At 44.6% G+C, this 18,340-nt stretch overlaps 1 protein-coding gene across 3 annotated transcripts in view; it reads left to right on the plus strand.

The window, feature by feature from the left end:
• The window catches only part of DHDDS (dehydrodolichyl diphosphate synthase subunit), a 330,055-nt gene extending 312,445 nt beyond the window's left edge, over nt 1-17,610 (plus strand). For all 3 annotated transcript variants that reach the window (XM_069622858.1, XM_069622859.1, XM_069622857.1), the window contains exon 9: nt 15,244-17,610. In XM_069622858.1, the coding sequence (XP_069478959.1) occupies nt 15,244-15,483 (240 nt within the window). In that variant the 3' untranslated portion in view covers nt 15,484-17,610. The remainder of the gene's footprint in view (nt 1-15,243) is intronic.
• The last annotated feature ends 730 nt before the right edge of the window (nt 17,611-18,340 follow it).

Here is an 18,340-nt window from a genome sequence, read left to right on the forward strand (position 1 = left end):
CGCAAGTGGGGTGGTAAGTTGTTCCAGAAGTTGGCCACAATTGTAGGGAAGCTGGAACCACCTGCTTGCTTCAGTCTGAATCAGACGGTCAGTAGTTGCTGGCTGTTGGATGACCTAAGTGGTCTGGCTGGTGAATTTTTTTTGCACCTCTGCACAAGATAAGACTGGGCTCTGTTGGCTAGGCAGCGGTGTGCAATCGTGAGCATTTTAAATGTGATTATTTCCTGGATGGGGAGTTGGTAGACTGAGCACCTTAACTCCGAAATGTGGTCATTTTTGTCGAAGTCTCTGGCTGCACGGAGAGATCATTGTTTTGGATGACCTGCAGCCTACTCAAGTTCTTGTCTGAGATGCCGCAGAGAAGGGCGTTGCAATAGTCCAGTTTGGATGCCAAAAGTGCGTGGGTAACTGTAAGGTGGTTAGTGCTAGATAGAAAGGGTCTGCTTGCTCAGATGAGTTTTGTGGTGTAGGCTGTTGCAGAAGTGATTCTTTTGATTTGGTGGGTCATGTTGAAGGAGGCATCCAGGTAAATGCCCAATGTTTTCACGGAGGTAGAGACATGGATTTGTGACCAAATCTGTGTTGAAACACGAGCTATTCACTCCTAAACCTTCTAGGCTCTATCCCTATGCTAGTTAGTTCTATAGTTGATGGGCCCCTAAAACTGTGTGCCATGTCTCTGAAGCGATCTAGTTCTGGAGGTAAGTCATTAACCATATTGTGAGGGAGGCATGGTATTGAGCAGTAGACACAGACACAATGGATACAAGTTTCAAAAACCATTATTTACACTTTTGGTTGGGTTGGTAGAATTCCTAACTGGCCCTAACTCGAAAATTGGGAGTAATTGTGACCATTAAACAGGAACCAATACGTCCAAGTCAGTCTGGTCAAAACAAAAAGGCATATACACTAAGAAAACCTAACCTTCCCCTCCTTAGAATAACAAATATGTTAAGGGAATACAAAATGAAAACAGTGGCTAAAAAATAAATGTCAGAACGGCTTCTGCACCACAGGGTATAGAATCTCAGAAAACAAAGGCTGGGTGGATGGCACAGTTCTGTTAGTCCTGCACACTTTGGCTTACTGGTACAATTCAACAGTTCAATCTTAGGTTTTTAACTTCTCATAGTTCAATTACTTCTTCAGGCTTCACCCGCCTTGCCATCAATACTCAGTTCATATACCTTCAATTTCTTAAAGTTCTGCACAGACTTCCCACTGCCGGGCTCGAGCCAGTCTCTCCTTCGTGTGTGTTCCCTTTCCCATGTTTTATCTCGTATATCTTTTCACTGTTGAAAACCCTTTCGAGACTGCAAGAAATGTACATAGACTTCTGCAAGATCTCTTCGACTTCTTTTCCAACAATCCTTCAATTCACAATCTTCTCGTAGCACCAATGCCTCTTGTTACTTATAGTTCTTATTCTCTTTCACTTGCCTTTTTGGCCTTTTTCCACATTTCTTACATTTCACTTTTGCCCTCTTGGCATATTTCACAGTTCACAAATGTTACTTTCCTCTTATTCAACTTTCTTTCCTTATTGTGGTTTCCTTTGATCTCCGTTTCAAATATCTTTCAAAGTTCATACCATTTCAGAGACTTTTTTAAATTTATTTTTATTTTATTGTTTTGGTTTATTACAACCCTTTACAAAATCACAAAAAGTATCAAACATTATCGTTAAAAGAAAAGTAAGGAAATACAGAAAAAGCAAGCTGTGTAAATAAAGCAATCAGAAATGTACATATTTCGTAAAGGAATTTCCAGGTCACAATCGTATTGCTTATTACTCATAGCACAGAATTACATTTTAACTTTTTCAACAAATTCCAATTTTACTACAATAAACTTTTAAGATCAATAGGTAATTCCTATGTCTAAAATCTTTGCCTTCATTAACTCAAGTCACAAACATTTCTTAAAGTTGTTACACACATTTTTAAACGTATACAATTATCGTGTAATATTCAATACCATATGAAGTCTCTATTTACTTCATTGGTTGAAATTACAAATTTCGCAAAATATTCTAGCCTTTGAGCCTTCAAGTGAGGGCATACCAGTAGAATGTGTTGCAAGGTTTCTACTACACCAGAAATATTACAGAATCGGCACCATGGTCTGCCTTCTGAAGAACGATTTCTAAAACATTTTATTTGGTTAGTAAATAAAACATTGAAGCGAAAGCGCATAAAATCATTACGCAGCTGTTTACACGGATATTGAATCAAATAGCCTTCCATGACAAGCTGCCATTTCCAGATGGAACAGGCAGATTTATAAAGTTTAGATTCTAAAATTTTCCCTGTAGTTCTTTGCCAATCAAAGCCCATAAGGCTGATTTTTGCTTTTACCGGCTTGTTACATAACGAGACCATACATAAACCTAACTCTTTCAGGCAGGTCTCAGTTTCAGCTTTAAGCACACACAAAAGGATTCAGTAATTCATGATAGGCACAGGCGTAGAAGTTTTCATCCAATGATGTTTTACATTTTTTCCAAAGGTATAATCTCTTCTAGTTTGCATGGGAAGAAAGCGATTTGCAAACCCAATTCATATCTTATTAGGTCCAGAGGAATACATTTGGGAAGGAACCACAACACAGCTCTCCAAATGTATGGTTCAATACTGGTCAGATGTACATACATGTAACCCATTAGTGAATACTTCAATTCCATAGGTTAAACGTGGAACAACTTTTTTTTATTGTAGAATTCCCTCAACGGGACCAAAGAGAACTTTCCAAATTTATTATCTATGGCCCTCAATTGTCTAATGGTTATTTCTGCTTTTAAGTTCAGCTGACTTTTTATCAGATTAGTGGAATCCAGCCCAGAGAAATAAAAGCCCAAATACTTAAACAATGGTTGTGCCTTAATCCTCTTTCCTTCACAGACCCAAGAAAAAGCATTCTCTCTTTTATTATGTTTACCAAACCGGACGATAACCGTTTTAGATGGATTGATTTTAAGTTTAAGAGCGTCTATAAATTTTACGAAAGCTCCAAGTAGCCTTTGGAGACCAATTTTGGTTCTATCCAAAAGAAGAAAATCATCGGCGTATGGCATCCAATCAATGCACACGCCGTTCAGTTTGGGACAAACCATACCTTTACTACCAAGAGCGTTGTGAGCACTACACAAATAAAGATTGAAGACCGTAGGGGCCAACATACACCCTTGACGTAGTCCATTCGGAATTATGATTTCCTTCGAGAGTAAACCTTCTGTTAAACGTACCTTCAGCCTGGTCTCTTGGTGTATTGGGCGATAATAATTTGAAGTCATTGAGCTGGACTACCAAGGTCTTTTAGCTTTAGCCATAGAATTTGCCTATCGACAAGATCAAAAGCAGAGCTTAGATTCATCGAGGCCACAAATAGAGGTCTCTCACCCGGCTTCATAGAATTAGCTATTAAAGTTTTTAATACAAGGCCCCAACAGTCAGTTCCAATATTTTTTTTAAAACCCATTTGTTTCATATCAAGAATGGATTTATCTTTAATCCATTCTTGCAAGTCCTTTAAAACCAAGGAACAAAAGATTTTAGACTCTGGGTCGGCAATTGCTATAGGCCTGTAACTAGTTGGATGCATACAGGACCCCTTCTTGTAAACCGGTATTACAATAGAGACCTTCCACGATTGAGGAATGATCTTGGTCTCTAAAATGTTAGCATATCCAGTTGACAAAATTTTGCCCATATTACCGGGTCCATTTTCAACAATTTGTTAGACAGATTATTCGGTCCAGTGGCTCCTGAGTTGTTGGATTTCTTAATAAGGGCTGTAATATAATAAACTGAAGCCTTCAAAGACCATGTCAGGCTTTCAGCAATTTTCAATTGGCTTGACATCTTATTAGCAGTATATAATTTAGAGAAATGTCCCAGCCATTCGTCCTCATTGATAACATTCACAGCCATATCCTGTTGAGGTTTTTCAATATCATTGATTAAATACCAAAAGTTGGTACATCCATGTCCACGCAGAGCTTTCAGCATCAACTCACCGTCCTGTTGCCTACGAGAACCTTTGTAATGTATATGCCAATTTTTGTAGGATTGTGAGTTTATTTTTTCTCAGCATGAATTCCAAAGGCAATAAACCAACTTATTTTTAGCTGTCCAAGTTCTCTTCTATATAGAATCTTACGTGCATGAACCACTGTATCCGTATGGTGTCTATGATTTAACATTCATTTTATTAACATTGGCGTGAAAAGGAACCACGTTTTCAATGGTCTTTTTAATATAGTCAGAGAAATTTTAAAGGTGAATAACAAACCTCTCTATGGAACTTAGAAATAGACCAATAGTCATTAATCATTGTAGAAGTGAATTTAACGTTCTTTTTGTGACACCACTTAATTCTATTCCCTTGCTGATTAATCTTCACCCCATGTGTATACTTCTCATTACCCGAACCTTGAAAGTCCACTGCCATTTTAAGAATGAAAAAGCAATGGTCACTAGTACTAGAGTCCAAAACTTCTAAGTTGCACAAGTTCCTAGAAATGCCAGATGAAACAAAAATATAGTCTATAGTAGATTCAAGACCTCTGGCTTTCCAAGTATAGTGATCACTTCTTAGCAGTTCTAACCCCAAGGATGCCGCAAAATGCATCCACAACCTTCCACGTATAATACTGTAACCTCCCACCCGTGAGTGCATGTCAACATTTGCCAACATATCGCCCACTAACTGATCACAAAGACAATTGCCATTCATGTCACCTGCCGTCACAATGTGTCCTCCCAAATTTGTCTTCCTCCAAGTTTCGATTATTTTTCCCAGTTTGATCTGCTCCCTTCCTAGTTGCTGGTCAGTCAATTCACTCGGGTTCCAGTAGATGTTAATAAGGACAGAAAAACAATCCTTGTTTACTCCAAGTTTAAAAGCAGCCACAAGAAAGTGGTGTTCCAGACACCATTCCCCCATTTTAGAGAAACGATTAGCTTGTTTGGCAGCTATAAGTAGACCGCCCTTTCGGCGCCCCCTTGCTGCATCCATGTGCACAAACAGTAACCACAGTAAACCCTTCCCAACACAACTGCTCCCTTGACCAGGTCAATTGAAGAACAAAATCAAATTGGGATAGATAGCTTGTAACTTTCATTATTCAAAAGATTCAAGCATCCCCTTGATTTCCAGCTCACCAGTTTAAGATTCGAGCAAGAGCTAGAGGGGTTTGCCGAGTTTTCTGAGTGAATCAATAGATTCCCTCAGGGTCAAGGCCAACCACCTCCATTCCTGTTTATTCAGATCCGATTCAACATTAGAAGACTTGTTAACTTGGTTGGATTCTTGTTGCTCTGCTTCAAGCAGTCTAGATTCTGTTGTATAAACACAGGGAGTTTATATTCAGAAATGTCAAAACCTTTTTTTTTTTAAGAGATTCAGCCTCCCTTCATAATAGAGACCTAACCAAAGGAGAGGATATGACAAGTCTTACATAGTCAAATCTGGATCTATGAATAAAATCAACCAAGATAATGTCCGCGGAAGTAATCAAACTAGGCTCAGGTATAGTAGCTAATAAGGATAGAATGTATGGTCTGTTTAATGAAGTATGACCTTTGTCCTTAAATAGTACTTTCAGTATCAGACCCGGGATTTCAGGAAAGACTGGTTGTCTTAAATCAGTGTCCTGTGTACCAGAGTAAAACCCCATGTTATCAGATTCAGATTCTTTTGGTTTCACATCATGGTTTTCTCTTCCCAACCCTCTAGATTCATTCTCCTTCAGTATTTCAGGGGCATTTTCTTGTAACAGTCTAGAGTGAGTTGTTCCTAAGGTACATTTGTTTTTAGAGACTTGATTCTCCCTGAGCACCTTCAAAATAGCTCGCCTTAAGTCATTCTCTTTAGCCTTTTCATCAAAAGCCCAAGCACCAGCAAATGTCTCAGTTAGGCTTGGGGAGAAAAAGCTCATTCACCCTATTCACATCATTTTCTTGTAACAAACTAGGGTGAGTTATCCCCACAGTACAGTTGTTCATAGAGGCTTGATTCTCCCCAAGCACCTTCAAAATAACACGCCTTAAGTCATTCTCTTTAGCCTCATCAAAACCCTGGCACCAACAATTGTCTCACAATTGGGTTTGGAAAAAAGGAGCTCCCCATACACTTCATTATTAGCATTGAAGTGTGTATTAGTATTCCAAGCCTCATTGTTACTTCTGCACTCCACACTACCCAAACCAGTATTAACTGTAATTCGAGTGTTTCACACGAGTAAACCCCTTAGGTCGCATTTCATTAATTGATTCCCCAGAATTGCCTGCCCAACCTACAGGTACAGAATGTGCTTGTATAACTTTAAGCATACTGTTATTAGTGCAGTCGTCATGCGGTTTAGTCCCCCAGACAATTTTAGGGTTTAGGTTGTCTTTACTGAAGTCCAGTGAGTGAGTACCTTTAAAGATCTGATACATAACGTCAGACTTTCTTTTCAGGGCTTCACTCAATGTGTTCTCCCCTTCAGTGAAGGAACCCCTTTGAGTACATTCCACATCAATTATTTGTCCAGTCATGATAGCCGTTGTCAAGCTATTAGTCCCCATGCGTGTGGGATTCTTTGTAGGCTCAGAGAGCACAACACCCTCTTCATGAGCAAGTTGTTGCATATCCAATTTCCTCATACATTTTTGTGACATTTTGTTTCTTGCCGCATTATTATTAGTTTTTTTGTTTTGTTTGGCCAGTTTCTTACTCTGTCGTTTAGAAATTTTTACCTCAAGGACATCATTAATAGAAGTCTTTGGGAGGCCATTTTTTTCCTTGTCAGTTACAAAGACCACCTCCTGTGACTTTGCAAGTAAACCTGTCGATGAACCACCCCCTACTACACCGTCTTGGGTAGGTGGAATTATGATTCTCATCAATGGAAGAAGGTTTGTCCAGGACAGTTATATCCTTAGCCCTTAGCAGCCCTGGCACACAGGCCAGAAAGTTAGAGGTTTCTTTACTCAATGCCGCAGCAAAAGATTCAGTTATATACTGAGGCATTTTCACAAACTCGGCGGCTAAATTGGTTAGAGCTGCTGTCTGTTTTCTCACTTCTGATAGCAGTAATCTATTAAATATGCTAACTATTGCAGCAAAATCAGATCCAATTCCCATGTGGGTCACATCATTTTTAAGTGTTACATCCAGTGCTCCAGATAAGATTTTGAGGTGGGAGTATTTTACGCATGATTTTTGCAATTTGAGAGTAAATGCAATTTCAAGAGTAAAAATGAGTTTTCTCCTCTGCAAGAGAGTAAAACGTATCCAACATATACACCCAGTGCATATGTAAAATCAGACCCGTAGACAGAGTTGTAGCTCAAAGTTGTCTGGCTTGCCTTTAACCATTTTATTACACTTGCGGAAAATATTCTGCCATGAAATAACTTGTAAGTACAAGTGCACACATCCAGGGGTGCAACTGGGGTACAATTTAGACAGGGCTAACCCTTCAAATGTTTGGAGAAGCACTAACTTCAGAGATGGTGGAGGGGTGGCAAACTTACTTGTGTAAGGGCATTTAACTTCTTACTTGTAATGAGACTATTCTAGTGCAGCTTCAATGTTACAATCAGTTAACTCTCTTAAGTCTGAAACACCCACTTCTTGCAGATCCTGAAGGTCCTAGAAAGTGTCCAAATGGCAGATCGTGTGCAATGAAAGACTCAATATCATAGCATAACGGGGACATTGCAGAGTGGGGGGCAGTACTCTGGACGGCCCAAACCACTTCAGTTGCTGGGAGCAACAGGGGAGAAAATGTAATGTTGGTTCTACCACAGTCTGCTATACTAGAATTTCTGGTGCACTGACTAGCTGGTGGGACTGTCTGCCTGTCAAATCCAGTGTTACGAGATTGGAGGGGGGCCAGTGCAGCAATAATGCATTTCTTTTTTTAAATTTTTATTAGCTTATAAAAACCTTTAAAATACTGCATTTCCATGCGGCAGTATTGGAGCTACTAGCAGAGGAGCACCCATGTACACCAATGTGGCCCTACACTTATTAAAACTGTCCTATTGTAGTAAGGGTGTACACGTAATCATTCATAAGCGCTCCATTTTTTGCAGTTGAATATTTTCCCAGGATCACACACTTAAGCTAAACAGCGAAGCAGGGATTTTAACCCACTTTCAATTTGGGTATGGCCACTTTCTTCCATTCCATACTTACAAATATTTAAGTTTTGGGTGTCAAGACCTACAAAAATACTGTTCTATAGAGTTTACTTGCAAAATACCCAAATTGCATAGTAAAGCATCATGACAACATGTAAATCCTTATAGGGGCATGTTGGGGCAAAATAATATCACTGTACCTTTATTTTCCACATCCTGAATGGAAAACGATATGATGCAAAAGAAAAATAGCCTGATTTAGCCACTTTATTTTCAGAGCTATAAAAACACACCAAAAAATAAAGTGTGCGCATGACACACGGTAACGGGGGGCATGGGGACACAGACAGTCAAGGGGGGCGGGGGGGACATGACACGGTAACGGGGGCATGGGGGCAGAGACAGTCACGGGGGAGGGCAGGCATGACACATAACGGGGGGAGGGCAAGAGGGCACAGACAGTAACGGGGGTCGGGGGCTGCATGACACGGTAACGGGGGGGGCAGAGACAGTCACGGGGGCGAGGGAGGGCAGGCATGACACGTAATGGGGGGTAAGGGGGCACACAGTCGGGGAGGGAGTGGAGGCATGACACGTAACTGGGGGGGCATGGGGGCACAGACAGTCACAGGGGAGGGAGGGGAGCATGACACGGTAATGGGGCAGAGACCGTCGCGGGGGAGGGGAGGCATGACATGTAACAGGGGGGCAAGGGGGCAGAGACAGTCACGGAAGGCGCGGGAGGGAGGGTAGGCATGACCCGTAATGAGGGCATGGGGCACACAGTCACGGGGGCGGGGGAGGGAGGGCAGGCATGACACGTAACGGGGGTAAGGGGGCACAGAGACAGTCACGGGGGGTGGGGGAGGGAGGGGAGGCATGACACGGGGGCAAGGGGGCACAGTCACGCGGGGTGGGGGAGGCATGACACGTAACGGGCAAGGGGGCACAGACAGTCACGGGGGGTGGGGGGAGGGAGCGGAGGCATGACACGGTAACGGGCATGGGGGCACACAGTCACGGGGCGGGAGGGGAGGCATGACACGGTAACGGGGGGCATGGGGGCACAGACAGTTACGGGGGAGGGAGGGGAGGCATGACACGGTAACGGGGGGCATGGGGGCACAGTCACGGGGCAGGGAGGGGAGGCATGACACAGTAACGGGGGCATGGGGGTGGGGGGAGGGAGGGGAGGCATGACACGATAACGGGGGGCAAGGGGGCACAGACAGTTGCGGGGGGAGGGAGGGGAGGCATGACACGTAACGGGCAAGGGGGCACAGACAGTCACAGGGGGTGGGGGGAGGGAGGTGAGGCATGACACGTAACAGGGGGCAAGGGGGCACAGACAGTCACGGGGGTTGGGGGGAGGGAAGGGAGATATGACACGGTAATGGGGGGCACAGAGTCACAGGGGAGGGGGCAGGACACGGTAATGGGGGGCATGGGGGCAACAGTGTGACAGGGCGGGGGCGGGCTATGCTGCTGATGACAAAGGAAACATGTTTCCCAGAGTCACAGCCCCAAATGGCAGATCGTGTGCAATGAAAGACTCAATATCATAGCATAACGGGGACATTGCAGAGTGGGGGGCAGTACTCTGGACGGCCCAAACCACTTCAGTTGCTGGGAGCAACAGGGGAGAAAATGTAATGTTGGTTCTACCACAGTCTGCTATACTAGAATTTCTGGTGCACTGACTAGCTGGTGGGACTGTCTGCCTGTCAAATCCAGTGTTACGAGATTGGAGGGGGGCCAGTGCAGCAATAATGCATTTCTTTTTTTAAATTTTTATTAGCTTATAAAAACCTTTAAAATACTGCATTTCCATGCGGCTGTGTCCCTGATGAACTCCACCACAGTGTTGTCGACGCACCTGTAAAACTGAGATCCTTCTGATCGGGACCACTGCTCCCTCCTTCTTCCCTTCACTCTGGCCTTCCCCTTTGGGCTCTCCTGCTGCACCCTCTTCTGAAGCCAGAAACCTTGGAGCCCTCTTCAACCTCTCTGTATCCCTGCTCCCTCACACTCAGGACATTACCAAGAAGTCTCACTTTCAGCTCTTCCTTCTCAAAGGAATTCTCACTTTACCGCAGAGGCTCAATGTGACCCAAGCCCTGGTTCTGTCGAGGCTTGACTATTGCAATAGCCTCCTCCTGAATCTACCATCTTCCGCTTTGCGGTCCCTCCAGCTAATCCAGAATAGCGCAGGGAATTTATCTTAAGCCCAGGGACTGCATCTCTCCCGCACTAAAGTCTTCACTGGCTCCCGGTTGCTGCACGGATTGAATTCATATCCCTCTGCATCATCCTCCTCTGTATCATCCTCAAGGTGGTCTGGGCCCAGGGACCACACTATCTTCAACTTTATCTTACTAAATACTCCCCCTCTAGACCACTGCGCTCCTCTTGCTCCAACTCTGTGTGTATAAAGCATTTTGCTAAACGGAAGACAGCAGGGTCGGATTGACCCCTCAGCCTTTTGGCCCGTGGCCGGGCCGAAATCGTCCCTGGATAGTGGGGGCCGGTTTCTGGCCATGCCTGGGCTGGTTTGGAAATAAGACATGGAAAAAAAAGAAACATCTTTTTACATTTTTATTTTTTTTCAAAAAAGCCTTTCATCCTTATGTCGATAAATGAGTACCAACACAGGTTGGGTGATATTGTATGCATATTTCTTCTACAAAAAAGATCTTAAGCATAAGTGCTATATAATAACATATTATCTTTTGGCCTTGGACGTCTGCTTGGATTCACAGGAATTTGACAATATGGATCTGTACACACAGATATTAATGATACATATGGTGATCCATTCTTGTATGAAATGTGTATCACTTTAGTGAAATCATAACCATATTTTTCGTAGTGTCTTTAGGAACAATGCTATTCAATGCCACTTCCTGTGTGTCATTGCTTCACGGGATGTCACTTTGGGGTTGGGTCAAATTACATCACTTCCGGTGATGTCATCAGAGGTCAAGGGTCATGATGCGAGGAGTCGGCCACTTTTTTGAGGGGAGGGCCAATTTTTTTGGGGTCACCGGGCCTATTTCTTGTCCCAGTCCAACCCTGGAAGACAGGTGGTCATTTGCTTTTCTCAGCTGGCTCCCTCCTATGGAACAGCCTTCCCCCCCCCCTCCCTCGGCGCCTTGAGCAGGATCATCTTAAATCCTGAAAGCTCCTTAAGACACTCCTCTTTACCTCCCTTCTTCTCTACCCTGCTAATCCCACAGTTGCTGCGATTAGTGTCCTGGGCCCTTATGCATCCCCAGGACCCTGGCCTCCCGCACCCAATAGGCCCAGCTCCTGTCTATCTGCACTTGCACTTATACCCTGCCCCCTGGTGGCTTGCACTTACACCCCTCACCAGAGGTCGAAGTGGGCGGGAGCGGTGCTGCTATACTTTTTAAGTTTCACGGTTGCTTTACTTTTATTTTAAAAAATAAACTGTTCTGGAACGGTTTAGTCTTAAAATAAAAGTGTAGGAAGAAGTTGAAGCGTGCACTTCAGTACACTGCACTTTCCCTTAAGTAACCAGTGTGTGTTTGGGGGTTTGGATTTTGTGTGGGAGGGGGCGCAGCAATGGTGTTTGTGGAGAGCGAGGGCAGACCAGCAGGGAACATAGTTCCACTACTTCTTTTCATGCACTTCGACCACTGCCCCTCGAGCCTCCAGGCTGTGTAGCACTCAACATTCTTAGCACTTAATCTGTGGCTCACCCATGAGCTCAGACTCAACAGCACTGACCCCCTGCCGCCTTCCTTTCTGCACTCGCACGGTCTGATACTCACAAGGCATAGTAGGTTCATCCTGTATTCCTCTTCCTCCCACTGCTCTTATATAGTGTATATAATGTATGTCCCTGCTCCCTCCCTTGCCCTGTGGGTGCTTTGAAACAGTATTTTCTTATTGTATAAGCTCCCAACAAGCAAACAATACAGTAAAATTAAATAAGTTAGTCACTGTCCCCTTTAACATCAACCAGACTTTTGTTTCCCTTGATAACTCACCGGCTATGTCAATGGGATTTCTTTCATCTTTTGCCTGCTGCTCAAGGATGTTGCCAACGCCGCCTCTGCTCCTCCCCAACTCTGCCATTCACCCGGGAGGGTCGTGGGCTGCTTCCTGGCAACTGAAGGTTTCTTTCCTCCGCTCGCTCGGCTTTGCTCTTCGAATGCTTGCGGCCTCACGAAAGCATGGAGATCTTGTCTGGCTTTCTTTTGATCCTCTCAACTGTCAATCAGCCTGTTGGCCTTCCTCCACAGCCTGGTTCGCATCATCTCGGAAGAGCTGTTCCTTCTCTTACCCAGCCTCACTCGATGTGCCTGTGCGCACCACCTTTTATCTTCACAGGGACGGTTAATAAGTGGCAGGTGTACATTGTTAGAGCTACGCGCCGGACTCTGCCTGGCCTCATTAGTGGGACATTGCTGTTCTCTAAAGTTGGTGGCCCTTTTTTTCCCCATGTTGTCGATGGAGGTAATCGTAGCACTCCTGATTGCCTCTTCTTCGTCCCAGTACTCTGGCAGTCAGAGGGAAAACAGGATTTATGTGAGTTGTAGTGTCCCGCTAAAAGGGAAGTAAAGTTGTATAGATTACTGTCGGGAAAGGGGGATACCATGTCTCGCCTCTAGGCTCTCCCACCTCAATCCTCGAGGACCCTCTACCCAGATAGTCCTCCCACAGGGTTGGTATCCAAGAGTGATTGCCCTTCCCTGGTCACCTGTGTAGGGGATTCCTGTGGAGTAAGGTGTGAAAAGCCCTTAGGTTTTTCACAATGTACTATTCATTTTATCCATCGTCACAGCTTAGACGTCGAACCTTTCCTAACCTTTCTTTTTATTTGAGAATTAGAAAAGGGACTAGGATTTCACTAGTCCCACATGGGTTAATTTAGAATGCCACAATATAGACCTGTGCACATCAATATTTCCCTCGCTTAAGTCTGCTTCACTTTCTTGGCAGAAAACAGTCACGCTCTCTGGGATTTATAGTTCCACACAATTCTTTCTAGGGTCTGTTACTCGCTTCTGTTCCCTCTCTTCTATCACTCCTGCATTCTCTTTTCCTTCTTGTCGTGTTAACGTGGAGCGTGATTGGGTGCAACTTATGTGCATCCATGATTCCCCAGCGGGACAAATTGTCTAGCAGACTGTCCCACGGGTCGGCTAGCCAAGGCTATAATGCATGCGCCCGCCATATTGTAATTGTGGCCTCACTGTCTGTATTTTCACAATGATGAAATGCTGACTCCTCTAGTGGCGGGTCTTTCAGCGAGTTGGTTCTCCTCTTCATGCTTTCAGTGCCCCTTACTAGAAATATGCTTCCCAGGAAATATGCAATGCTTGCATTCACTATAGTTCTTCACACACACAGAACTGTGGATGGGCCTGGCTGGACCAGCCATATACCTTCTCTGGTGTCTGCATCAATATGCTGATGGCGGTCCTCAACCCCGCACCCCAGGGCCACCCTATTCCAAACCTCAAGTATGGGACTTAGTCACACCATCCAGTCACAGAATTGATAGGCATATCTTTAGGCTGATGAAGAACATTCCAGTCATAGTTTATTGGCTTGCACCATATATTCAAAGGTGAGGCTGGTTCTACATCCCTTTACTCGTCCCCTGAACCACAGGTTGCAGTTTGTCCCTGCACCATTCGTCTGCACTATGTATCCCCAGCAGAAACAGCTATGTGCCCCTGTTCTAATTTATTACAGAGTGAAGTCTGTGTTCTTGAGCCAGTCCCCTAAGCTCCTCTCTACCTAGACGGGAAAGGCTATGTATTTGGTGGTTCCTGCACCAACCAGTCCTAGAGGAGGCTATCTGTAGTAACTCAGTGCACATTCCCTGAGCTTTCCACTCCTGGAGGGGACATGCTCTGTACCCTGGTGCCAACCTGTCTTGCAAATGTCCAGCCCCATATCCCTGTGAAAAGCTATCCAGGCCTGTGGTGTGAATTTTACAGAACATCTAGTATACTGTTGTTCCCCTTCCTGTGAATGCAGCAGGGTTTTGGATAAGAAGCAATCATTCTGTACACTACAGCAGCCAATGTATTACTTTTGTTTTTTTAAATAAAAGGTTGAGAAATTATTGAGCCTCTTGAACACCATAGCTATATGTTAATTCTTTACACAGAAGGGTACATTAACAGAAAGATACATGTATACATAGTTTCACATAATACAGATTCCTGAATAAGCTTCAGAAGAGTTGCAGACAATAATGGACTTTAACCTAGCCCACAAACCTGGTTTACGTGCCAATGTTATTGGGTCTTCTGCTAAAGAGGATTCTCTCTCTCTCCAGTTAGCGGATTGGTCTGGATTGTGTGACTTGAATGGTTTGCTCTGTTTAAATGTGATCTTCCATTCTATTGCAGTTGATACAGATTTCCTTTTTGTGTTAGGAAAGTCCTCCCTCTGCTTTTAAATGCTATTCTGTCATCCAGGGCTAATGTCCTTCCTCTATATTGTCTACTTTTAAGAGGTAAACATTCCATGGAATACCTATTTGTTGATGTTTTGGTCCCCTACCTTTACCCCCTCCCCCACACAACTCTTCGCCCCCTCATGACACTAGACTGGCAACGTTTTTGGATGGAGTCTCCTTGGTTTTCTCCTTGGTTACATTTCATGAAGTCGACAAGCTTGGAAGAGTTCAGGTTGCTCTCTAGCCCTGTGCTCTTCACCGGAAGATGTCCAGGACAGAACGGCTGCAAGAGATGCTTGAGTTGTACAATAGATGTGGCCCAATTGCTCATAAATGGAATCTTTCATTGCACCCCGGATGGCTGGCTAATTTCCTGCCATTACAGATAGCCCTAAACAGTGGGGAGACTGTGGCTATACTACAGCAACCCATTTTACACATGGGAGGAAGAACACAGTGAGCCATTGAGAAGCCTTCAAAAGTATAAGACCCACATACGCACTTCTCTTAAACGCACAAAATGCAGCAATGGCGTAAGACCTTCACTGCCTTGCTTTTTTCCCCGTTTACACATTCACTTTGAGGCTTATATTGAGATATGTGCAGAGCTAACCTTCCCTGATTTTTTTTTTTGATTTTTTTTTTTATTTTTTTCTCTCCTTCCAGAAAGCGCGAGACCTGCACCTGGAGGAGACCACACGATTGCAGTTGACCTCTGACCAGGCTCTCGTGGCAGAAATGCTCCAACAGGCCACAAAAACGGTGCCCATTGTGGATCCCCAGCTACGCAGAACGCTGCTATTGCAGCTCTCCTCCCAGCGGGAAACTCGGATACAGAACTTTCTGCATGCTCTAGAAGTTAAACAATGTGATTATTTCAAGGAACTGTGCATGGTGCCTGTATAACCAGAATTGGTGCATGCAAATTGACTGCATCTCTTGAGCCGAGAGGATCATAATTGTGCAATCACCAGAGACTACCAGGCACCAGAGAAGGAACTCAAAAGTGCACTAAACTAACCACAGCAATAAGCACTTTCTGCTGATTGAGCTGCAATGTACCGTACCCCCTCCTGCAGCAATACCAGTGATTCCTACGATCGCCATAGATTGGAAAATGAGGTAAAGGGTACTAGGGTATAGCTCCAAGCACCACAAATGATTCCCTCTTTGCAGGCAGCATTATACTGACATTGCCAAATCATTCTTGACTCCATTGCAGCATGGTGCTGATGTTAATCCTCCCTGGCAGTGCAGTTCTGCCTTCCCTCCAAGCAGCCTACTCCCTTTTAGGAAGGCCTGATCTTAGGATGCTGTCCAATGAATCCGTCTTTGTTTTCTAGATAAATGGATGGGGCCATCCCTTTACTATCACCATATAGACTTACTATGCTTTAGGCCCACAGTCTGGGTTTAGACTAAACTCTCTCTTCAGGGACCTCAAGTGACAGAGCAGGGGAGAACAATTCCTTGGGCTGTATGTGAAAAGGCACCAGGAAAGAAAGTCTCTGGTGCAGCGAATAAACCAATGATTGACATTTTCTCATCTATGCTGTAGGCCAGTAGCTCAAGGTTCTCGGTGCTGTAGTGTGGTGACTCATGGAGGCTCTAGGCCATATTGTATAATGAATTAGAACTCCTTTAGAAGGTTGAACTGTGGTGGCTTGGGGCTCTCCGGGAGTGAATTATGATTGTACAGGGGTATCCCACACAGGAGAACGATGATTGAGGTCTGTGAAGTGTAATATGGTAACTCAAGGCTCTTGGACTATATAAATATGGCTTGGGTCTCGCCTAGATTAGTCTTGTAGCCCAAGTCTCTTTCACAGTTGTCCAGCTTTCCCCTGACCTGTGGTCTGGGGATCGGGACTCCTGTGTGCTATAGTCTGGTTGCTCTAGGGTCACCAGGTTTATAGTACGATCGTGAAGAGCTCTCCCAAGCTGGTGTGTGATAGTATTTTTCTCCTGAGATTTGTAGTATAGTGGCTTAGGGTTCTACTTGGCTTTATATTGATGGCTCAGACATGAATGGCTAGTCACTTATTATTCTGCCTCTCCAGACCCAGCCTTTTGTGGTTCATTCCTCTCCAAAGCTGCAGTGATGGTTACGGGGTCCCACCGGCTCTATTCTAGTGGCTAGGCCTCTCCTCTGGCTCTACTCCGGCGTCCCAGGCTTCTTCCCCTGACTCAGGCCTAGCCTGGTGGCCCAGGCCTCTCCCTCGGCTCCAGCATAGCCTAGCCTGGTGGTCTTTGGCACGCCAGTCTTTAGTTCGGTGGTTGCAGAGTCCTGTGAGTTTGATTGTGGTGCCTTAGGGTACTCCAGCTGTAGTGTGCAGCCTTGGGGAGGCAACTGAGCTATTACCCAAATGGGTTCTGTCCTGAAGTTCACGGTGCTGCTAACTGTAGCCTAGTGGCTTGTAGAACTCCTAGACCACATTCAGATAGATTGAGATTGTGGACTGTAGTATATAGTTCGAGGCTCCGGCTTCTGGTTCTTGGAGGCTGCAGTTGTGTAGACTTTCAGGTGTTGAATCCAGTGGCTCTGGACTTTTCCAAGCTGTAGTCTATAGGTTGCAGTTTGATGGTTGAGGCTTGTGTTGGGTTCTCATACTTTCAGCACTGGATTCGCCATCCTAGCAAGTGCTCAATTTAGACTGTTTTCATGTGCCAATCCAGTTCCCACCTGATGGGTTGTGTTCTTCACATGCTGATGAGTTGCAATGTTGTGAAACCTGTTACCCTTGTGCAGGTAGGAGGGGGAGGGAGAGTCTGCTCTCCCAATGATGGCAAACAATCATTTTCTTGCCCAACTTCTGCACACAACTGTACCACCCCACCCATGGATACCATGGTGATGCAGCACACTGTTGTGTAAATGTGCTCATTTGCCCCAGGGTAAGTACAGGCCCCCACACCATGAATGGGAGTTTTGAGTTACCTTTCACTGATGTGATCCTGATTCAGGCACTGCCGTGCTACTCCTGCCTATGTCCATACAGACTGTGTGTGAATAAAATGTAAAGCCAACAGGAACCTACTTTTTCATGTAATCTGTCTATTTGGGTCTTTGTGAGGAGTTCTATTTTGGGAGGGAGGCATGTTGTACAGAAGGGGAGGAGTTCATGGGACAAGTGATCTCTTGTATATTGTGGACTGTGAATCAAGGCGAGTTGTCATGTATCACCCAAGAGTACACCGGTAATCTGTACAATACAGATGCACATAGGGTGAGTTGGATGTACAAAGACCTTGACGGGGGTAGGTGCTCTGTGCAGTAAAGCTGCAAATTGATACGTTTTGTACAATCGAACTTTACTGGATACAATTAAGTACAGTAAGGGTACAAATTGTTGCTTTTTTACCGCCGACCTAGTTGTGTATGGTAGAGCTTCACAGAGATTGTGTGTGTATAAGAGAGATGCACACTGTTTGTGTGCTTAGTAGATTTACATGGTTTGTGTGTGCTAGCTTACAGGTGACAGGTTTTGTTTACAATAGAGGCTCATTGATTATATAGATCATGTGTGCAATAAAGGTGCACTAGAACAAGCCTTGTACAATCGAAGCATCTGGTGGAATGGATGGTGTACAGCTTGCAATATACAGGGTGAGACTGGACAATTGGGCAGATTGCGCATAAGAGGTTCATTAGGTCAGTTTGTGTGCCTATAATAGTACAGCGGTAGGTTGTGCTTAATGAAAATTAATGACAAAGTGGTACATGCTGCACCGGGGTAAACTAGCTTTGTGGACAGTAGTATAC

Source organism: Ambystoma mexicanum, chromosome 11 (genome assembly GCF_040938575.1).
Source record: "Ambystoma mexicanum isolate Mex_15411 chromosome 11, UKY_AmexF1_1, whole genome shotgun sequence".
Lineage (NCBI taxonomy): Eukaryota > Metazoa > Chordata > Amphibia > Caudata > Ambystomatidae > Ambystoma > Ambystoma mexicanum.